General features: G+C 42.8%; 2 protein-coding genes across 3 annotated transcripts in view; both read left to right on the forward strand.

Moving 5' to 3' along the window:
• The window catches only part of LOC117586475 (transcription factor E2f1), a 37,156-nt gene extending 24,172 nt beyond the window's left edge, over positions 1-12,984 (forward strand). The window contains 7 exon segments of the mRNA XM_034276568.1: positions 7,128-7,906; positions 7,974-8,768; positions 9,999-10,245; positions 10,314-10,718; positions 10,756-10,833; positions 10,836-11,222; positions 12,366-12,984. Of these exon segments, the coding sequence (XP_034132459.1) occupies positions 7,451-7,906; positions 7,974-8,768; positions 9,999-10,245; positions 10,314-10,718; positions 10,756-10,833; positions 10,836-11,222; positions 12,366-12,493 (2,496 nt within the window). The 5' untranslated portion in view covers positions 7,128-7,450 and the 3' untranslated portion in view covers positions 12,494-12,984.
• A 1,261-nt stretch (positions 12,985-14,245) lies between these two features.
• Positions 14,246-24,230, forward strand: part of LOC117586474 (insulin-like receptor) — a 44,335-nt gene continuing 34,350 nt past the window's right edge. For both annotated transcript variants that reach the window (XM_034276563.1, XM_034276564.1), the window contains exon 1: positions 14,246-15,111. The gene's annotated coding sequence lies outside the window, so the exon portion shown is untranslated. The remainder of the gene's footprint in view (positions 15,112-24,230) is intronic.

The following is a 24,230-nucleotide window of genomic DNA, read 5'->3' on the forward strand; positions in this document are numbered from 1 at the left end:
CAATGAACTGTCGGAGCTATCCAAAAGTTGGGTTTAGAAACATTTTTGCAAGTGCATGAAAATTGGCAACGTTGCCGCTGTCTCTCAAGTAGAATGCAACACTTGGTCCACAACTGATAAAGATGGGGTCCACAAAAGAGTTGTTGTGGGTGCGGTAACAGCGAGTGCACGTCATCGACCACTTCCGTTTGGAGCATTTCGTAGCCGGCATTTGTTAGTGCAATGGGGTGCGGGGGGTCCGTGTCCCAGTCCGAATCCGAGTCTGGTTTCCACATGCCACTTCTTACAAAATGTACCACAATACGTTCCACACACGCCCGCCCGCCGCTCAGCTGCTGATTACGTTATATTCGCTCTCGCTCTCTGGCTCTTGCTCTCTCGGTATTGCTTTGTGTGTGTGTGCGCGCGCTCTCAGCTGCTCTGCTCTGCTGCCGTGAATTCGCCGCTAGAGCAGCGCTGCGCACCGTTTTCTGCCTCTTTAGCATTTTCGCAAGCTTCGCCGCATCATTTTTCGTCCACTCTTTCCTCACGGCTGGTCGTGTTTTCTGTTTGTTGTTGCTGCTTGTTTCGCCGACGACGTCGCAGCTCGCGACGTCGCTGTCGCTGTGGCCGCTGCTGCCGCCGTCGCGAGTGAGTAAAAAAAACTAAAAGCGAAAAGCTACAAAAAAAAAAGAATTCAAGTAAACCACAAAAAACGTAAAACGTGCTGCATGGTTTTTCCCATGGGAGAAATTAAAGAAGGTGGAATACCAAACCAAAAAACAAGTGACGTCACGGATTGAGGCTTTAAAGTGCAAAAATACACAAGTCAAAAAATAGACAAAAATCACAATTTCCGCCCACGCCCCGCCTCCACACTGTTGCCTCATGGATTACGTTTTTGGGCAGTCTCAAGCGCACGCGATGCGTAGAGCTGGTAGTTACGTTTTCTCTGGCGCAAAACTAACGTAACACAACACGCTGCCTGTGCTCTCTCCCGCTGTGTCTCTTGGCTTCTCTCTCGCTCTCCGTGTCGCTGTGTTTCTCAGTGTGGATTTTGTTGGTTTTTGCCGGTTGCTGCTGCTGCTGTCGCTGCTGCCTTGCTGCTGTCGCTGTAGTCGTCGAGGCCGCGACTCCAGGCCAGGCGGCACTTTTCGTTTACGTTTACGTGGTGAAGTTCGGTTTGCTCCGTTTCGTCTCGCGGTATCCTCCCCACACACCCGCAGCATGTGAGAAAAAACTGCACGGAGAAAAGAAAAAAAAACCAATCAAAAAACCAAAAGACTGCCTGCAAAAACACTACAACTGTAATTATTTAAATAATAATATTAGTAATAGTTAAGGAGAGTGGCGCGCGCGTGTAACAGTTATGTGATATCTACAAAACCCCAACCAACAACAAGAATACGAAGTACATTTATTTTTTTGGAACTGCTGACGTCACACACCGCTCACCTCACCCCGTCGCCAACGTAGTAAAAGTTCCCACACACTCCCGCACACAAACACGCACTCAAATATCCGGAACACCCTGCACTCATGCTGAAAAGGAACATTTTTGCGCATTAGAAGAGGAGGAAAAATGAGTGTGGAGTGCGGAGAAGAGTGAAGAAGGTGGAGCAGAAAGAAGAACCCTAGAAGAGGAAGAAAGATCGGCAGCAGCAGCACATGAAAACGGAGAAAACTGCAAATATGAAACGTGTGTGATATTCAATGGGCAAGAAGAGGAAGCAGAGCGGCGGCAAAGCAGTGGTAGCGGAAGAAGAAGAAGAGCTGCCAGCGACAACGTAGGCAGGCGGGCAGCAGAGCAGGGCAGCAACAGAGGAGACAGCAGCAGTCCCAATCATTGTTGGTGTTGTTTGTGATATAAAACAAAACGAATATGTGAAACGGGGAAAAGGAAAAGGCCACAAAGAAAGCAGAAACCCGAAAAAAATAAAACCAATAGAAAAGGAAACAAACAGCAGACGAAAAGAGTCTCTCAAAAATTAAAAGTTTAGGTGCGTTCAATTATAATTATGTATTTACCAATTAAAAACCAAATGAGCACATTCCTCTCAATTAATCATTCTTTCAGAGTTTACTACATATACTGCGGCACCCTGCCATCGTGCATACCTAAGCGCCCCACATCATAACATTTAAACGTACTGATATTATATAGTCCCCGGTCGGCACTCCTCAATATTGCAGGGCTTCCGCCGCTCTACTTTAAATACCTAGAGATAACGTCCAAAAGTAGAAGCTTAATGTGTTGTCCATCATTTTATGTTTGTTTTAATCGTGAGTGAGAGAGAGAATTACATTCTGGCACCTTAGGGTTAACGCTTAACTAAAGCAGTTTTTTTAACCCTAGATGGTCATGCTACAAAACACTTGTGGACTTGTGCGAAGGCTTGTTCAATTATTTATTCGCGTCTAAAAGCTTATAAAATAATATGATCTACGTCTACTCATTTTCTTTTCCTAATCATAGTTGCCTGAAAATCCTTGAGCTGCAAACTTTGATTTACGTATTATGTGAAATTTTGTCGACTTTTATCAACATTTTCCGGAGCCTAATCTAATACATATGTGTACCACCTAATCGCGTGTATGTACAAAGAACAGTCTCGGACATACATGTATATAAATATGTATATACATACATGAACGGGCATGTGCATACATGCCCTCACTGGTACACTCGTACCGTCGGCGGCACTGCTTGGATTGTATGTGGTGTGCCTGTGCCTGTTATCATGCTCACAGTCACATATTCGATTGAATCAAATGCGTCATCATTCCAGTGAGCAGGCAGTACTTTGTAAATATGTGCTGCATTTCTATGTATTTTGTATACACCCACGGTACTTCCCCAAACTGTGGAAACCCTACAGACCATCTGCTTTGCTCCCGGCATTATGTTTCCATTCCTACCATATACCCGCCATGCGATTTTCTTTTTGTTTTGCAATTTGTCGGCAAAATATATTTTGCGACGCATTTTATAAGCCACTTTGTTCTCACTCTCTGTGGATCTCTTTTACTCTCCCACCCTCTGCTGTAAAGCCCATTCGGCAATCATTTTTGGCTTTCTCAGACGACGATTTGGACTTGACAGTGTAGTGTTAGCTAACAGTGTAGTGTTGGCTAACAGTGTACTGTAAGTTTCATCTTTTCTGCTCCATGTGCAAATAATTAGCTGCTGTGTTGGCAGCCCCCAGCCCCCGCTATCGTTGTTGGCCAGGTTGATTGGCATTTTTGGGTTAAGCTTTGCTGATTGTGGGCAAAAAACAGCAAGTGAAACCGTAAAGATCATTAGGCTAAGTGTAATTGATAATTGGCTTAATGAAATGCAACAAAAAATTGCGTATAAAAACCGGCTAAAAGCCGAATAGAATTCACAAGAACGGGCATGTGGATTGCATCTGCCAGCGGCTAGAAAGAGTAACAGCTGTTATCTGGCAGCACCGACCAACCGGCTTCTGTCGCTCTCACTCTCTCAGCATCCCAAAAACACACACACTTATGCACGTTCTTTCTCTCTCACTCACCGCGCAATACACAAAAATCGTGTTCTGCTCAATGGCTGCAATCGTTGGTGTTGTTTTTTTTTTTGGTGGATGGTGCTTAACACCTTATAGTAGTACTAGTGCGTACATTCATATGTATATACTTGTAGTGGCACTGTTTTTGTATTCTTTTTTTTTACTGTATTTGTCTCTACTTTTTCCACTGCGCATGCAAAATGATGTGCAAAAAGAAAGCGAAACTTTTTTACGACGCCTTATTGGGTAGGTGTGTGTGTGTGTGTGTTTGCAGCACTGATGGATCGTATGTGTGTGTGTGTGTGTGTGTGTGTCCGGGCAGCACGGTTTCCGTGCCTGAGGTTGTGATTTAATTTGCATTAAATATTTGTAAATTCGTAATTAAATTCATAATTAATGCAATCGTAAATGCCTGGTTAATAGTTAAATAACTGTTAATGTCATGCATGAGAGACAGTATGTCCGGTTGCAGGCTTTTAAGAGCGAATACTTGATGGCAGCGTGTTGGGCCCTGTAAAGAGGAAACAATCCCTCCAATCATTCACTCACAGACAAATAGAAGATGAAAAAGATAACCAAAGGAATGCCTCCACCCTGTATGCTCTGCACCTTGCAAACTGTTTTTCTCCTTTGGCTCTTCATCTTGTTATTCTTCTTTTCTTCCACTTGCTTGCTTCGTTTTGTTACCTTTACTAATTTGAAATAAACACACTGCGAGAGCAAAAGAAAGAACAGAGCGGAGAGGGGACGCCTTGCGTGCCTTGAGCCGCTTGGCTGCTTCGCCTACGCCACTGCTTGGTCCCGCTATTTACTTGGGACCGCCACAATTTTCTAGCCGTTGCCTTTATCAGTCATTTGAATGTATTCTCTCCACTCAATAGGGTGAAGAGAAGAAAAGGCAGAACGGAGAACTAAAGCAGAGGAGAGAGCAAGCGGTGCAGAGTGTCTCTATGCGCTCTGTTGCGTCAATGTTGATTGAGAAAAAATACACAAAATAACCAATGACAGTGGTGTATCGAATATTAAATACCCTTTGCTTGTAGTGATTGATTTAGGTTTTGACAAATGTCTCAACAATATCTTGATTAATAATTTAAACGTGGCTCCGATGTTTTCTCCACACTTTTTATACACTAAGCCAAGGGTATACCAGGCACATGTTGTTTGCTTAATATTTATTTACATTTGCTTTTCTATTCGTTGTAGGCCACATTTTCGTGTACATTTCCCTGTTTGCATAATGTTATTTTCCTCTCCCTATTTCTACCCCTCTCTGCTTTCATTTGCCTTGCTTTGTGTCGCTTTTGGATAAATATGTGAGTAGATGACGGACAAGTGCACTCAAAAGTTGTTTATTACGATACGGGGGTACATTTTTGAGAGGTCAACAGATACAGATCTTTGGAGGGAGGGAGAGTTTCCAGCTTTAAATTGGTACCACCCGGACCCCAACCCTCCTTGTGCATTTTGTTTTTCTTGCTAAAAAATTCATATTCTTGTTGGAGTAATTTTATACGTTTCAGTGTAATTTTATATGCAACAAATCTTTCTCGGACAAATATTTGCAGCTACTTGTTTTGCATTTTGCGTGCGGGATCAAAAGAAATTTTAAATTGGAAATTTCAATCGGCTGGAGAGGACCTACCTGGTAGGATGCCTTAAAACCTTTTTTGTTGTTCTTGCTGTTGTCGACTGTCTCTCTGTCGTCATTCAGCTTTTGTCCAGCCCCCATGGTTTGTGCACCGACAACCAGTTCTGCCTTTGGAACTGTAGAACCAAAGAACCGAAGAAGAAGAAGCGCGCGGCAGTGGAGAACGGGAGAGAGAGAGAGTATACAATTTCCTTGTAGAAGATTTGAATTACCTGCAGTGTTCGTTCGTCTGTAAGCAGATACCGTTTTTGGCACACACACACACACTAACACAAGAAATCACTGAAATCATTGCGAAGCTTCTTCTTTTTTTAGTTTCTGAAGGGGGTGGCAGCGGAGTTGAGTTGCCATCAACGCTGCCCTGCGATTTAATGGAAGGGAGAGAGAGAGAGAGAGGGAGCGCGAATAGAGAGAGCGCACACTGGTGAGGTGTGCGAAGTAACAGAGATAGAAGCAAAATCTCTGTTTTAAAGAACTCATTTCCCTAAGGTTCCAAAATGCATTCTAAAGTCTAAATGAAATAAAATTCTTAAGCTTTTCAGGTGTGTTTTTATAGGAGTGACGAGATTCTACCTGCCGCGCACTTCTTTGGCATTCCATTTTGTTTGCAAATTTCAGCAAATTCCTTACGAAATTTTAGTTGGCTTTCGGGGTTCATTTTACCATTTTCTGTTTGTGTGTGTGTGTGTATTTGCCTACTCTCTGGCAATTATCATAGAACCCCACAATCCACCCCCCGTTGCTCGTCTTGTTCTTCCTGCTCTGTCCATTCCTAACAGTTTCTAGGCCCTACCGTTAAGCCCAGTACAGAGTTCTATGCAAATGAACATTGCATGCACAGTGGTGCACGCTAATTGCCATTGTAAACCGTTTCCACTCTTCCACAATTCACTCTTTTTTTTTTTGGTTTCTTTTATTTTCTATTTATTTTACGCTTTTTTGAGCCTTTTAATTATTTTTACCTATGTGCCAGCGTCTGTCTTTGCCATCCATTCATGTTTCAGGTCTCTGCCAAATGGGGCCAAGACATTCTTCTAATGAACTGAGGACAGGGCTTGGAGAGTGGCAAGTTTGACTTTTGCCAAAAGCTGAGCTCCACTCCACACTGGCCACAGCCAGTAATAATAACGTTATTTTCCTCTTTTACCTGTGGAGTTGTTGTTGTCTTACTCGTTTCTATCTTCTTTTGCGCGTTCTCTTTTTGCGTTTCTTTCACGCTGTGTTGGTCTGCAAGAGGGGGAACAGTCGGGAGGGGCTCCTATTGATTGTTTAATATTTTATGCCGGGTTTATTGACATTTTGTGCGCGACGACTCGCAAGTGAGTCTTCTTCTTGTTTGTGGTATTCCGAAATAGTTTCGGCATGCTTCAGAGCTGCTTGCCGCTGGCAAACCAAAAAAAAAGGAACAATTCCCCCCAATCCGGTTCGTTTCGTTTCATTTTTTGGGACTTAGACATATTTGAGAGCGCTATAATCTTTGTTGTGCCCCGCGCTGGTTTTATTTTATGTTTTCCATGGTAGTTCCTGTGTGTGTTTTAATACTGTGGTAGGGGTAGGGCTTATCTTTTATCATACAAAACGTAACTAGCTAGAGAGATATCTTAGGAACTTTTTTTAGCATAAATACGCTCCTGTGATCTTCGTTCTTGTGAAGGTATGGTGAGGGTATATTTCAGTCGAATTCATCACCCTGTTTACCTGTTCTTGTCTTGTTTTACAATTTGTTGATAGCCGTAAAATTGTTTTCTTTTTGCTTGTCGCATTTATTTGCATTTCCTTCGCACTACATTCTCTCTTCGTTTTGCATTTTAATTTTTGTAGTGAAAAAAAAACGACAACAAAGCAACAGCAAAAATAGAGATCAAAAGTTTAATGTGCCAAATGCGAAAAGTCTAATCACAAATGTAACTTGAATGTTGAAGTTGAAGCTTTTATTTAACCTTTTTTCTCTTTCGCTTTCTTTGCAGATGTGAAGAATCCTTAGGTGCTAATTTAGTTGATAAGACCAAACGCGAGAGAGATATAAAGATAACACACACATACACACACACACAGAGTACAATACAACTGTTATCCGCCAAGTACATTTCCAACTGGGTGGCAACCTTTTTCGTCGGAGCGGGCACCTAAAAGTATGCAACACAAAAACGCCAGCGACGATTGCCTTGCTGCCAGGCGCCACTAACGAGAGTAACGGATAAAGAGGAAGAGCGAGAGAGTGAGAGAGAGAGAGAGCGCCGACCAAACGGTTATTGTTTTTACTTCCCCCTGCGGATAACTCTGCAGCGAAATGTCCAAATATTTCGTGCCTGTTGCCCCAAACAGCAGCAGCAATGGAAACAACAACACCACCACACAGCAAAGACAGCAACAACATCAGCAGCACCAACAACAACATCATTATGGTGGCACCGGTGGCACTTATGTGGCACGAAGACTCAACTACGACATGCTGGGGGGAGGCAACACCACCACAAACCACAACAACAACAATATTGTGATCAAAAGCGAAAAGCTGGATCTAGATTACGATCACGGTCTGAGCAGCAGCGACAGCAATAGCAATAGCAACAGCAACAGCGGTGTGGCCCCCCATCTGAGAGATCACGTGTACATCAGTCAGGATAAGAGCGGAGGAGGAGTGGGAGTCCATACACCCGCAACAGTGGTTAATGCACAACAGCAACAGCAACGTGTTGGCGTTAGTGTGACCAGCAAATCGAATGATATCACCAAGTACTACAAGGTATGTGCACAAACCACTCCATTCGATCCACCATAAGCCCTTTGCCTTTGCTTTTGCCTCTCTCCAGGTCAAGCGCCGGCCGCAGCCCGTCACCGATGAGATCCATCCCAAGAAGCAAGCGAAGCAGGGCCTTCTGCATCAGACTGTTGGCTATCAGAAGCATGTTGTGGCCAGCAGTACGCCGCAGCCACAGCAGCAGCAGCAGCAGCAGCAGCCACAGCAACGCCGGCAACAACAGCAGCAGCACGAACTCGAGCTAGATATAGAGGATGATGTGTCGGAGAGGAGCAGCGGCAAGCCGTCGGCTACGCAACATTCGTTTGTGCTGACAACGCCCCAACAGCAGCTGTCCGCTTCGGTGTCTAGCACCGGCGGTGGTGGCGGAGGCGGCGGTGGCTCATCGGCCGGCGATCGCAATCGGGCCGATACCTCGTTGGGTATATTGACCAAAAAGTTTGTCGATCTGCTGCAGGAATCGCCCGACGGCGTTGTCGATCTGAACGAGGCCTCCACCCGGCTGTGCGTGCAGAAGCGTCGCATCTACGACATTACCAACGTGCTCGAGGGCATCAATATATTGGAGAAAAAGTCCAAAAACAACATCCAATGGCGGGGCGGACAGTCGATGGTCAGCCAGGAGCGCTCCCGTCGCATCGAGGCCGAGTCCGAGCGTCTGGAGTATCGCGAGAACGAGCTCAACATGCGACTCGATCAGATGCGGGACGAGCTGGCGAAGATTTCCAAGGAAGTGGAGGATGCCGGCGGCAAGGCCTATGTGACGCAAAATGATCTGCTCAATGTGGATATGTTCAAAGATCAGATTGTGATTGTGATCAAGGCGCCGCCAGAGGCAAAGCTTGTGGTGAGTACAAAGGGAAGGGCTACAAAGTGGCTAAGGGCTGAAATTTATGAGTACAAATTAATGGGAAATGGCTGTAGAAAAGCAAGAAAAGTTGTACAGAAAAAACGGAAGGTTTACTTTTGCCAGAATGGAAATTAACTCATGGATTAGATCTATGATTTATACTTCTATAAGAGGTTCTTCCAATATTGCAACGCTTTCCCATAGCAATTGTTGGTATCATCTTTATAGAAAGTTCACCCCTTAACTTCTTGCTACTACAATAGACAATAGAGATGAGAAAGCCATTTATTTGCATTTGGTTGAGCGATTTAGCGTTATATATGGTATAGTTCCTATATACTATAGACATCGGACGACGTCAGAGTTTGTTCCTTGCTTCTTCTTAGCGTCTGCATGCCATTAAACGTGGCGCTTATTTATAGACTCCTGTCGCAAGCCCCACGGCACGGCAGACAGCGACAGGCAGGCGAGAAATGGAACGAGCACACACTGGGGCTGGGGCAGGGAGCGACGGTACGGGACGGGACACCGACACCGCACAACCACCAGCACAACCTCCTAGCTGCCGCCTACCAACCGCCTACATTTTGATATCGAGAAAATGTCTATATTGCCAGGCCAACAGAGACTGAGAGAGAGAGAGAGAGAGTGGAGAGTTGTTCCTAAAATTTGCACTATTTATAACATACATATATATTAAATGCCTAATGTTTCCGCTCGCCTTGAACCGTTTAATGAACTCTCTCTCTCTCCTCCATGGCGGTTGTGAGGGGCAGCATAATTTAGTGTTGCTTAAAAGTTGGGTTAACATTTGTCTGTTTGCAACAATCTGGCAGCGTTTTGCCTTGCCAAAAAAACAAAAACAAAAGCGTTGAAGAGACGAGACTGAGACTGAGAAAAAGCACAAAGCAAAAGCAAAATATCATTTCTAAAAATACTCGAGAGGGGCAACGACAACAACAGAAACAACAACAACAAAAGTTGCTCATTTCTCATTCTTATTCTTGAGCTTCATTTGTGTTTCTCTTGCGCTGTGGAACGGTCCGGTCCGGTCCGGTCCGGTCGGCGACCGCTTGAAAATGTAGTTCCCCCTCGCCACTTGGCAGCCCCTCTGCTCCTCTGCTACCAATTAAAATGAACCAAAAAGATCTGTTAGTTTCTTGTTTTTGTGCGTGTGTGTGGAAGGAATTTCTTAATAACTTTCAACATTAACATTTTACTTTCCAGCTGCCCAACACAAAGTTGCCGCGCGAGATATACGTGAAGGCCGAGAACGGGGAGATCAATGTATTCCTCTGCCATGACAACTCGCCGGAGAATTCGCCCATATCCTCGGGCGCTGGTTACTTGGGCACACACCCGGGTGCCGGCTGTGTGCGGACAGCCACATCGACACGACTGCACCATCTGACCAGCCAGCGAATGAACGATCCGCTCTTCAATAACATCGATGCGATGAGCACAAGGGGATTAGGTAAGTGCAAACGGAAAAGGATAAACTTGAGTTGAAGAAGCTAAAAATTTGATTTACTTTGCACACAGATCCCACACCATATCGCTCGGCCCAGCGGAACCTCAGCAAATCGATTGAGGCCGCCGCGGCACAGCAATCCTCCCAGCCTGAATATAATAACATTTGTGATATTGCGATGGCCCAGCAGCAGCAGCAGCAGCAAAACGATGATGATGATGTGGATGCCGAGCTGCAACAGCTGGTGCCTACGCTCACCCATCCGGTGGTGCGCAGCCAACTGTATGGCCAGCAGCAGCAGCAGCATAACTCCATCCAGCAGCTGTTTAGCAGCTTAACCGAATCCTCTCCCACGCCCACACCCACGACAAGACGTCGGGCGGCAGCAGCAGCTGCAATTGCCGCGGGGCATCCCACAGCCACAGCAGCAGCAGCAACAACCACAGCAACCACTACGCTTAATAGTCATAACAGCAGTTCCCAACCTCCCACAATAGGCTACTTCAGCAGCAGGAGCAGTCAGCCGCCTCCACAACCACAACCACAGCAGCAGCAGCAGCAGCAGCAGCAGCACCTCCATCATCAGCAACAGCCACAGCAACGTCGCAGCGATGTGCCCATGTATAATTGTGCAATGGAAGATGCTGCCGATGCCACAAGAGAAAAAGGAGCCACAACAAGAGGAAATGCAGCGACAGCGTCATCATCGTCTGCCTCCTCGGCAATGGGCTCGCTGCATATGCAGTTTGCGGCAGTCGCTGGTAACAACGAGGTCTGCGACAGTGGCAATGGCAGCAGTTATGGCAACCTGTCCGGCGCTGGCGCCAGTGCGGATCACCATCATCAGCAATACAGCCAAAATCGCCATAACCTGCCTCTGCCGCCCAGCATGGGCAATTGTGATGCCAGCAGCAACAGCAACAGCAGCAATGTAACGCTTCAGAGCCTCGATGCTTTCTTCAATGAAATGGGCCCGGACTGTAAGTACTGTAACCCCCCTGTCCCAAAACCCATCCGAACCTTCAAACCCACAAGAACCAGCTGTCATCCATTATACGATGTACATTTTCGTGTTCTCGTGCTTGCTCGTGCGCTCTCTCATTCATGTACATCATTCATCATCGGCAACAGCAGCAGCAGCAGCAGCAGCCACAACATTTCTGTCTCTCGAACCTCTGTAAAGCTAACATTATGCTGATCTGTTTAACAGTGGGAGATATCTCTGTAGGCTTTAACAGAGAGGTACAGTAACTCGTGAGCACTCGATTTGGGGCCCTCTTGCCAAGAACTTTTTCTGTGACCTGCGTGACTTTTAACCACATCACAGTCTGAGTTCTTGCTGAGCGGGAACCCCTCGCCCACCAACAAGAGTGCATTTTTATTTTTTTGTGTGAATTGCTAAAGTGAAGTGTAACATTAAGTCAAAACAAACCTTCCCCCAAAAACGTATTCGTATGAGTTTTAGTTGATTTTTTGTTTGTTTGTGTCTTTAGTCTTTATTTGCAAAAACATTTCGGCCAACGAGAATCAGTTCAAAATTGAATAAATTATTTTCCTTCAATTATTTGGTTGTAGGTATTTTGAATTTGTGCTTTCCATTATTTATTTTATTTAACATTCATACATCCATACATTCCCACGCACGCACGCACGCACACATGCATGCTTACATCCTCTGTTGATATCCTTAACAAGCAAACCAACCACACTTGCAAAAAAAAAACAGTATATACAAATGTGATAATATTTGTGAATAAATTTGTATGTAAATAAATAAATAACATCCCGAGACGCCTCGTCTGAAATATATCGTCCTCGTGTCAAATTCATTTTGGAACTGAATTCTCGTGGGTCTGCACTGACAACACTGACCGTTCCAGGGCCAATTGTTCATTTTGCGATTGAAATTTTGTAGCACCATGAGATTCAGCTCTGGCGTGAATTTCAAACATGCATCCACAACATCTCTCGCCTCGCCTCGCCTCGCCTCGCTATAAACTACTCTATCTCTCTCTCTCTCTGTCTATGTGTTACTTTTAAGAAATGAACTGAACAAGGAAGATGAATGAATGTGTTTGGCAATGAATTAAGTTCTGATATTTACATACAACTTTTCTTTACAGACTTCAGCAATGATATGGCCTTTGTGTCCATCAACCCGCCGGATGATAATGACTATCCGTATGCGCTCAATGCAAACGAGGGCATCGATCGTCTGTTTGACTTTGGTTCCGAACCCTATGAACCCTAAGAGGAGACGCATCCACGCATCCACACATACAAATACAACCACAAACACACACACACACACATATATATATATATCATTGAATGTATATACAAAATTCTGGGATTCTGGGATTCTAAGAGAAAGGAGAAATCAGCTAACTTAATGAAACTAAGTTGTGTGTAAAGTTTTAAGCGTAAAGTTATACATTTAAATTTATAATCCCAAAAGTAATTTAAGCGAAACTAAAAACAAACTCTACTCTACGAAAGAAAACTCAGCCTCACACCAGAAAACAAAAATATAAGCAAACATTTTATAAAAACAAACATTTCAATTTTAGCCTTAAAAGAAAGCAAAACAAAAAATATACAAGGAGGAGAATCAGGAATAAGCGGTATAAGAATAGTCCACACACAAATTATATAAGTTCGAATACTTCCTACTCTCATCCAGGAACCTATTTTGGACTAGAACTGTCTGTAAATTACTAAAATATACAAAACACACAACAACAACAAAAAACACCCACACAAACACAATTAAAAAACAAAAAACAAAAAATAGCTATATATATATATATAAAAAAAAAATCAATTTAGAATCTAAATAATAAAATGAAAATCAATTTCAAATTGTAACAAAAAAAAACCAACATGAATGTTGAAATTTGCTTCAAAATTTCCATAACGGGGAATCCCCACAGACACAAACATAAACATTCAGAAGATAAAGAAGACACACAACTTGGGCCCCACCCCCCACCTCGTATCGCACTCAACAGTTCTACTCCCTGAAAAGAAACATTTTTATTTACGCATGAATCCGGGAACCCGTGAATTCGAACCCCCTTATACAATTTACTCAGCGTTGTCTCTTCTGTAATTTGTTTCATTTGCCTGAATGGATTGATTTTTAAATTATTATTAAAGCCTATAACTATGTATCATAATAATTTGTTATTGTTATAAAATTACAAAAATATAAACACACACCAATACATGGGCCCAATAGCAGTTTGTTCATAGAGAAGCCAAATCATCCCAAGCAAAACCCACTTAACAGAGTCAACTAAAAGTACATAAATACCTATTTTACCTATTTAAACTCTCGCCTAGAAGTTAAACTAAACCATAAAACTAAAGCAACAAAACCAACAAATCATACAAATTGTATAAAGAAGAAGAGCAAAACAAATAAAATGGAAAAAGAAACCCAACAGAAACAAACGTCCAACTTTATTTCTAAATGTTAAGGCTCAATGCTGAGCCTGGACAGGATTCCCAGCTCTGTAAATGTTGGCAGTAATCACGTCTGTTAAGGAGCAGCGGGAAGCTAACAGAACAGTGCGCTAAATTAACAGAATGGCTCCGAATTGAGCGCAATGATGAGTGCCAGCCAGGTATGCTATTTTGTTAGGTTAGCAGCATTCTAACATTACCTTCAGGCAATACCCAATTCAACAAATGCAGGTCATACGAATTAGGAGAATCGACTGATGAATAGCTTAAAATTATATTCCCAGCGCTGAGAGTCCTAGTTAGCTGGAAACATTAAACAAAATTTCAAAGTCGAAGAAAACGACATTTCTCGGTATTTTTGTGTGACTTTATGTGTGGTATTTTGTACTCATAGTTGCGTGTACAGTCGAGCATGAGGCGGTACTTTTCCTTACGGGAGAAAAATTCCCTTACCATTTGACAGCAGGAGAATATTTCCCCCACCGTTTGACAACATGAGAGAAATTCCCCTGAACGCTTGCCCACAAATTGCCCAATTCACCGTTCACCGTAAACTTTGACGCGTCGCGCCGTGAAGCAAGCCCAAAAAAAACGAGAAAAATTCGCCAAAAAAAGTGTACAACATTGTTAAAAAAAAAAATAAAAATATTTCAGCCAAGTGTTACCTTACCTTGCCTCGCTCCGCTCAAAGATTGGGAAAAGTGTGTACACGTGTGCGTGTTTGTGTGTGGAAAGCAGAAAGAAAGTGTTGTATACAAACCAAGGTAAAGATAAACGCGATTCTTGAATGAAAAGAATATACTAAACAAGAGCAGAGTACACCGGTCGAAAGTGTATTCGAGAAATATCTGTGTAGTGGAGTGGATAGAGTGGATTGGGAATCATAATAGTAATAATAGTAAAAGAAGGCGTAATGAAATTCCAGGAAATACAAGTGCTGCCAGCGAGTGTTTGCGTGTGTGTGTTAGAGTGCTGCGCGCGCGCTTCTATGTTCCTGAGTGTGTGTGGTGTGTGTGTAAAATTCACAGTAAATAAATAAATAAAAATTTGTATGCACCCATACATATACGTGTGTGTGTGTGTGTGTGTTGATGGTGCGTGCATGTGTGAGAGTGTTGTGAAGTTGCGGCGCAAAAGGAAAGCATGCAAATAAAACATAAGAAGGAAAAATGCCCGAGTGTGCGTGTGTCTGTGTGTGTGTAATTACGCCTGCGTCTAGGAAAGTGCGTCGTTTCTGTTCTGTTTTTGAAATCAATACCAAAATACAAGCAGAAATTGCCGGAATAAGTGCTGAAATTAATTATTTACCCACACTATAGGCATAAAACCACAACAAAATCGAGAATAAACTACTACCAAAACAACAAATAAAATGGTTTACAACAAACGCAGTGCAAAAAGGTGAGTGAAAAGGAAGAAAAACCCAAACCACACAGAATATAAAAACACAAAACAGAAACGTAACTAGAAAAGTAGTATAAAAACAAAAAAGACGAACTAAAAATCAAAACAAAGAAATAAGGGATATATCCACAGCATAGTTTTGCTTATTAGAAAAAACTGATATTAATAGTATTGATTATGGACTCGGGGTGGATTCGAGTACTATTTATTTGAACAATTGTTCCAGCTAGAAGTGGGAGGATATGGCTATATGTATCTAATATACAATCCACAGTCGGCTATAGGAATTTTATAGATGGCAAATGAATGAAACTTTGCCAAATTTAGCTCTTCTACTCTACAGAAAACCTAAAACCTTTAAACATCAAAAACAGCCAATCAAAAATCATAGCTAGAGAAAAATGCAAAAAACGTAACTAGAGAGAAAAAGCAAAAGCACAAACCAAAAACAAAAACAAAAAAAAAACGCAACTAGAAAAAATACTCGTACAGAAATTACTACGCAGCAGCAATTTATTTTATGCGAAGCTGTTGTTTCTTTTGTTGTTGTTGTTCCATATCTATCATATCTTTTGGTTCTCTGTTGTTGTTGTTGTGCTTCCTCTTCTTCCTCCTCGGTCTTCTCTCTGGGAAGAACCGCTTGTTTTCCCAACGTTTACGTCTTGTTTTGTGAATGAGAATGAGCAGAGAGAGCAGACACGCAGTTCTCTCTCTCTCCCTTTGTGTGTCTCTGGTGGTTCTCTGAGAGCGTACGTACAGATACGAGACAGCGTGAGCGAGAGAAGAAGTAGGAATGAAAGAATGTCGATAAATGCCGGTTTTGGTTGGAGTGTTTGTTGTTGTCCGTATTTTCTTAAATTTTGAGAATCAATTTAAAAAAAGAATAAATATATGTTATAAATAAATGTGAACTAAATGGTTATTGCATTATTAACCAGTTTTAAAGGGTGTCTAATTGATTCAAGTGGAATGAATGTTGACTCATTCACAGTGATTGGGTGGTAGTCCTGATAGCTGTAAAGATGCTAAAAATGTTAAGGCAAAGAATGTCTACAGTCTACCTGTAAAACCAGGAGACTTCAGCTGCCAAGTCCAAAGCAAATATCTCTGAAAATCTTTTCCTTGGGTTCATAACGTAGGTGAAAGCATATCTTCCGTCAATTAAGCCACCATAATAGGATATGGACCTATTGACCTCCTCGACCCTCGAGTGCGCGGATACATGGATGCCTCCATTTAGACTTGCCAAATAGTATATTTCCCGAACTTTCCCGTGAGCTAGCAGCACCCAGATGAAATAGTGCGTGAAATGTGAAAAGGGAAATGGAAGCCTATCTTACAGGCAACACGCTATTGAGGCGATGATGAGTTGGGGTTGGGCTAGTGCTAGGGATTTGGGGGCTCTATGGGTTGTGGGCTGGGGCTGGGGCCTGGCTCCGCCTGCTAATTAAAAAGCATAAGCACTAATTGGCATGCCGCTGTGTGGTGGGGTGGTGCGGTTGTGGGGTGTTGGGGTGGTGCTGCGGCTGCTGCTGCCCACTTGCTGTGCGCCGTGAGTTGTTGTGCCTATTATATATTTTTGTGTGTGGTGTGGTGTATTATTATTGTATAATAAAAGAAAAATACCATAAAAAAACAAAAGCAAGCGCAAAGCGTAGCATTTTTTGTTGTATTAATCATGCTATATTTTTGACGAGTCCGAGGCGGCCCAAGGAATGTTGGCCAATGTATTTGTATTTGTGCGTAATTTATTTATTTTTAAATCGAGTTGTATTTGCCTTGGTATGCGTATTGGTTACGTCTGTGTGTGTGTGTGTGTGTGCTCGCGCTTGTGACAAAAATAAGTTGCCGCAAATATAAATTGTTGAAAAAATCGAAAAAAAAAAAAAAAAGTTAAAACAAAATAAAATAACATCAAATCTAGAGAAAGGATGAGGCAATGACGGGGTCCAAGTTTTTTTTTCTTTTTTTCTTTTTGCATATTTTTGTGGCAAAAACCGGAAATTGTGTGTCCGACTATTGTTGATGACGTATGTGTATGACTGACTGACTGGGAGGCACACTAATACACTCTCGTACATACATATGGATGCCGTACAATGTGTGGGGTAGGGCGGGGCGGGGGACGGACCGGGTTCGCCATTGGAACTGGCGCATAATTTGGCCACACTAATTAGCAGAGCGAAGTGAGAGAGAAAGAGAGAGACAAGCGAAAAAACGAAAGAAAAAAATAATGCTCTGACCACATGTCTAAACGGTGCTGGTTCTGGTGCAGAGAGTGGTGGGCCAAATGATAAGCATGTGTGTGTGTGTGTGAGTGGTGTGCTTGCCGAGCCAAACAGACAGGTGTCATTGACCTTTTTCGCTGCGATGGCAAAAAAAATAAAAAGGAACAATAAAATCAACTCAACCCAAACACACACTAAAACGTTTTTGTGTGCAGTTTTTGCTGCGTTTACTGCTAGCTTTTTCTGCTCTTTCCACTGCTTGCTGTTATTGCTGTTTATGCTGTGAACTGCTTGGCCTTGAACTTAGACGTGCGTCTTCTAATCGCTCCACACACACACATACTTCCATTCACTCGCCTCACTCTCTCTCTCTCTCTCTCTGGAACTCGCACTCCCGCTCACGTTATATTCTCTTCACTCACACACCCATGCAGACAGGCACGCATTTGGTGGGTTTATTGCTCTGTTCTGTCGATTGTAGTTGTTTTTGTGGCTTTGAATTGTTTTCGGAGGCGCGCACATACCTAAAATGGTCTCAATTACGCAATATATATATGCGTGCATACCCTTGCAGATTGCTGGAGGGTATCATGAGTATGAGAAAATTTAGCAACGCATAGTTTAGGGCATACCCTGAGTCAAATTTCCCGATATGTAGTGACAAAAATGAGTAGTATGCAAAACTTTACGTAATTATGGAAATATGTATGTAAATAATAAATGTTATAGAAAATACATTGAATTGATCTTTTGCCCAACACTCCCTCTTATATTCTCTATTGTTGCAATTCGCTTTCTATCGATTTGATGGAAAATGTTCTGGTCATATGGGACTATGACTCAACTTGTTTTTTTCCAATGGAAAAAACACTGAACACTTAGTAGTTGCAGAAAAGCATACAGTTCCCGGAACAATATTACAATCTTAATGCATTTTCTGGAATCAACATCATCATCAATCAGCCAGAAGTCAGCCGCCTCGAAATAAACAAATTTCCTGGCAAAGTGATTCACGTATTCGTACGCATTGCCCCAGAGGGCCCCATTTGCCCATCACATCACGCATCTCCACACCCCCCTCCCCAGAGCACTGTTCAGAATCTTATCAGAGAGAGAGTGAGAGAGAGTCTAAGGTCCAAGTAAATAATAAACAACAATAACAAGAACATATACAAGATCGTGTGGGAGGGGGGGGGGGGGGCAACAACCATAAAACACACACAGTTACACACAACAACACATGACATAGCCGTCGTCGATGTCGTGGTCGTTCCTCTGTTCCTCAGTTAGTAGTCGTATGACGGTGGCCCTCCCGCCCGTTGGCCCCATCGACTGCTTACGCGTCGCCTACGCATAAACACCATGTCCATATCATCGTATCCGTTTATGTGTGTGTGTACGTATATACAATTATTGTCTACTAGTATGTGATTTAAAAACAACTAAAACACACTACAACAGTCCATCTAGCGAACATAGAATACTTGGTACGAGTTTATTTTATTTCTAACTGACTAAAGAAATATCTTTGTGTGCATTTTCAACCAATTTCATTAGTTTTCCATATTTTATTAGCTTAAAAATCTCCCAAATATCCCTCAGATGGTACGCGTATACCCCCTAAAGTCTAGGAGTACCAGGTAAAACACAGTAAAAAAAAAGTAGAATACATAATAGTACGCAGCAACAACAAAGTGGTCGGTCCGTCGCAGTCGCGAAAATGGCAACTCGAGCTTTGAGTGGAGGAGAGTGACAGGCGGTAGACAGCCGATGACGTGGTGTTTATATGGTTACGGGATCTTGTGATCATTTGCGTGCGGCTATTGCCGTGCCGTATGTTGGCTGGTAGCGGAGGTGGTGGAAGTGTTTATTCTGTGATTTATTCAACAATGTTGCGGGCGAGGTGACACACACACCACACACACATGCACACACACGCACGCACACAGCATAAGGAGAAGCAACAATTTTGGCCAAATGGCAAGCAGTTTGTTCAGGTATTTTCATTGCAGATAATGGGGATAGTCTCTGCAAACGTGATTTAGGATTAAAGTCTAATGGAAAATCTTAACTAAAGATGTGAATTCATCCAAAGTGTTCTCGAATTTCACAATTGCTAGAACTGAAGGCGTTAAAATGGTGTTATTTTCCACTTCCGGTTTGTCATAAATCTAATGAAAATGATTTCATTCCCATTTTGCGGATTGTATGCCATTAAATAACCAATTTCTTCATGACACTAACTTTGTTGTATCTCTCTTGATTTCCATTAATATTGGGCTAACTTAACCATCGACCAGAGCTACCTTATCACCTACCCTTTCTTTTTCTTGTATCCTGTTTACGCAGTTGGTTGCCGTTACAAATCTCCAACTGTTAAAAGAGAGCGAAGCATAAGCAACAAATGCCATGCCTGGGTGCCTCTCCTCTCACTCTCTTTCTGCCTTGCCCACTTTGTATCTGCTTCTCTGTTGCTCTCGCTTATTGTTTTTGTTGCGGCTCCTCTCTTTGTGTGTGTAGAGTGTCTGTGTTTTCGGCATTTCGCTTTGCGCAGTTATTTGTTTTTCTTGTTTTTAAAGATTCCGTTTTAGTATTGACATTCGTGTATAAAGGCAGGCTGCATGTGTGTATTGTATGGGCTTCTCAGTGTGCTTTTTGCGACTGTGTGCGTGTGTAATAAACAACACACGTGGTTGCATTTCTATTATCGCTTTTCCTCTCTTCCACTGACCCTCTACTCTAAACGCTGTTTTACCTCTCTGTTGTGCTGCAGCCGGTCACCTTCCTCTCCTTATTCTGATCAGTTTCATCTGAACTAAACTCTCCTCTCTCTCTCTCTCTCTTTATTCTTCATTTCCCTCGTTTTCTATTTTGTTTTTGATAAAGTGCGTGTTTGCTTTTTATGGCCATGTGTGAGTGTGTGCTGGCATCGTGTGTGTGTTGGTGTTGGTGTGGCGCTTGAAACATTTTGTGTGCGGTTGATGCCGACGTCGCTGCCTGCTGCTGCTGCTGCTGCTGCTGCTGCTGCTGCTGGGTGGGCGGCTGCGTTTTGCGTCTGTTTTAACGATGGCGCTCTCATGTGTGTGTGTTTGTGTGTGTGCGTGTATTTATAGTCATTTTTATAAACATTACGAGATAAGCCCAACGCCCGCTCAGTTTTTGCATACCCTTTGCAGGCAGGGAGAGGGAATCATGTGCTCAACATCCCGCTTATGGACCGCCAAGTCATTCAAAAAACATGAATTTAAATATTTAATTTAATAGGAAATCGAATTCAATTCAAATTAGTTCATACAAGTGATATTTTAGCCGCAGGGTATCATTGTCTTCGACTCCTGATGCCTAGCAGGGCTTTCTTTCACGTTCTTATTCCTCCGCTCTCTCTTGCCCACGCTTCTTCCGTCTCTCTGTCTTTCCCTTTTGCTGTTGTGTGTGTGTTTTTGTTTTTGTGCGTGGGTAGATTCTGCGTTGCATATCTATTGATTGGATTTTGGATTTGCTGACGGCATTGACGCACCCTCCGATCCGATCCCCCCCCTATAGTGGGTGGCAGTGGCAGTGCGGCAGTTGTTGTTTTCTAGTTAGTTATTAAGTTGTTGCTTTTTTAAGAATTTGTTTAGCTTTCTAATCGCGCTGCTCTGGTGCGCACTTTCGCCCGTGAATGACCTTCGACTGTCGTGCCGTTTTGTTCGTGCTTTTTCAGTGATTCGGTGATCTCTAGAGGTGATAAGAGAAAACGTTAGTGATTAATGGGTGGATCATACCACTAACTACTCAAAACTAAGAGTTTACTAAACCTTAATACATAATAATACAAATAAATAAAAATAAAATAATAAAAAAATTCCATGTAATTCTGCCTCGATATTTGTATCTAATTTAATTGAAAATCTGCTACAATTGACAACAAAGCTGAAAACTAAAAGCGCTGCTCCGTGGAGAATGGCCATACCAGTTCCCTAAAATTAGATTAACTTGGAACAGAATGATGGTATTCGTGTCCAGAGAACGTCCTGTTAAACGTCAGAGAATTACCAAAATAGGGTAAATTCACTTCTTTGATCGTGCAATATCGGGTAGAACTACATGGCATAATTGACTTATTTGGGTGTGGATCCCCTCCTGCTATCCCGCAACTGCCTTTGATTGAGTCTTTAGTCTTAGTGCACAGCAATTTCGCTTCGCTTCGCGTCGCTTCCTCTTAACCTCACAAGCCTGGTTGTTGTTGTTGTGTATGTCAACTCCAATGGAATGGAAGTAGTAGGGAAGTGAGTAGGGAGGGAAGCGAGGTAAGAAACGAGCAATGAGGCTTAGCCAGAACCAGATTAAGTGCCTGGGTCAGACAGGCCCTGACAAGACCCTTTTCCCAATGATCCCCCATAGTCATCATAGTTTGCTCATCAAATTTTACACGCTAAATTCTCTTGGACGCTGTGTTTTTCCCAGGTCTGTCGTCTGTATGGTCATCTCGCTCGCACAGACACACTGCTGCGCTCCTGTTGTTCTGGTCAGCGTGCTCCTGTTTGCTTTTGACGGGAAGTTGCAATATTTCGCAAGTGCTTCGTAGAAATTTGCAGCCCACAAAGATCTTGAACTACTTTATCATGTAAAATGTATGTAAGCTTGGACTACTCCCTCTCTCCCTCTCGCGCTCTCGCGCTCTCTGTATTTCTCTGTTGCGTTGCCTGCCTCAATAGCAGAAAAAGAAACAAACAATCAAGAAGACATTTTTATGATTTTATTTTAACTGTACTCGTAAATTTAGCGATTAGTGGACGGGACGCGGTCGGTCGCGGTTCTCGGGTAGTTGGACCCTCTGGCTGCTGCTGGTATACCTCCTTCTTGAACCCGTCCATTCTCCATTTTCCATCTTCCACAACTTTGCCCCTCGCTCCGCTCTCCAACTCTCCCCCAACACACACACACACACACACACACACATATCAATTCGCGTGCTTCACGCGCCCAACGAGAGCGGCACTCCATATAGCATATATCTTGTTTTTCTTCCCTTTGAAAGGTTATACCAAAAGTGCAAAACCCCAGAGGTTTTTCACCCCATACACGATGTACCTGTAAATGAAAAATTCCAATGGGAAATGTTTGCTGAAAGGTTTAAACCTTTAACTCAACAGAAATTATAAATGAAGTTAATTCAATTTACCAGGGGATAATAAACACTTACATGTTGGCTACTGTTAGGCATCCAAGCTTCGGTTTGCTCCAGCTGAAAATGTCTTACTTGTTTTTCTGGTGGTGCTGCTGCTGCTGTGACTGCTCCTTTTAGCCATTGCCACCGCCCCCCGCGCTCACCCGTCACAAACAATAAGACGGCACTCTGCAGACAGACAGACATACAACTCCTGCCATGACATGCCGGGAGGGGCAGAGACGAGGAAGAAGAAAGGCCGCCGTCTGGCCAGAGCCCAGAGATAGTTCCACTCTTGTCGCTCGTCTGGGCCCAGTCGGGTCGGTCGGGTCTTCTTGTCTTCCGTCTCGTTCTCGTGTCTGGCGGCCATAGCTCTCTTTCTCTTGCACTTTGTGTCACTGACTGTCTGCTGATGTTTGCTTTTGCAACATTGTTGCACAAGTTTATTTTTAGACACACTTCCATGATGTTCCGCTTTTGTTTTGCTTGTGTTTTTGTTATTTTTTTACCCGTTGCGGCGACGCTGCCGTTGCACATTGGTAACCCAAGGACTATTGACATTAAATATGAATTACTTGAGCAGAAAAAGAGAAATTCTGTTATGTCACATTCTGTTATTAGTTTTTGAATGACATTTTTCTGTAAATATGTAGATAAAAGTTACTAAGAAAGTCCAGGCGTAGTTCTTCATTGAGAAATGTAATTTAAAATTGTCCATATGAAAACCAAAATATTCAAAAATCCTCGCTATAAAGGTTTTTTTATTGTAAAAACATTTTCAAGACATTTCAAATTGATTCAAAAATCTCATAATTATTAACAAATGAATTTAAACATTTTGGAAAGTTTCTGGAAGGTATCAAACGAGCCTGTTTCTGAATGATACAATTTGTTTAGAACAAGCCTTGAACAATGCTTTCAATTCAAATGATTTCAAAATGTTAGTTTAGTGCAAATTATTTCTTTATTATGATCGCCTGACTTCACGTCCAAGCTTGGCTGCAGGACAGCATTACACACAGCAAGACATTTTTGGTGTCATCAGTCGGTTCCATGAAACCAAAAACAAACACGCTTCTGGGCCTATACGAGTATCAATTGAGATGCAATTTTCATAAATAATTAAGGATTCTCTTTTTAACTTTCTGGAGCAGCTTAAAGCTTAAGACTTAAAATTAGTTTTTCGCCTACTTCTGCTAATCGATGGTTGGTCCCAAAGTGCCTTTTGGCTTCATTTTGCTTGTTGTTGTGCGTTTTGTGTGGTAAATAATTTTCGAGATTTTTTTTCATGTTGCTTTCGGATTGTCGATTTTGCTAAAATTTAGCAGCCCCCATCGCATGCATAGGCGGTGGCTTTAAATTAAAAATGGTTTTTTAATTAGGCGGCTCCTTTTGATGGGGATAAGTCTCCCGCTCTCTCTATCTCTCTCTCTCTCTCTCTTTCTGGGACACACCCCGGCTACTGTCTCGCTGTCTCTCTCCACTTCCTCTCCCTCATTCGCTGCCATCAAGAAATACTACTGCCCGTAAAGTACAGCTACTCCTACTAGTGTGTTGCAACCACATTTTACAACTTTTACAACCGCATGTGTAATTCTTTTTATTGCTGGCAACAACCCATTCTCCAATCCACTTCCTCTGCTTAATCTTTGCGCTGCGCTGCCGCATGGCGTCTGCGTCTGCTTTGGGCCTCCTTTTTACGAGACGACTTTTACGACTGCTAGTATATTTTGGTAGTC

This window comes from Drosophila guanche, unplaced genomic scaffold (genome assembly GCF_900245975.1).
Source record: "Drosophila guanche unplaced genomic scaffold, DGUA_6, whole genome shotgun sequence".
In the NCBI taxonomy this organism is placed as follows: Eukaryota; Metazoa; Arthropoda; class Insecta; order Diptera; family Drosophilidae; genus Drosophila; species Drosophila guanche.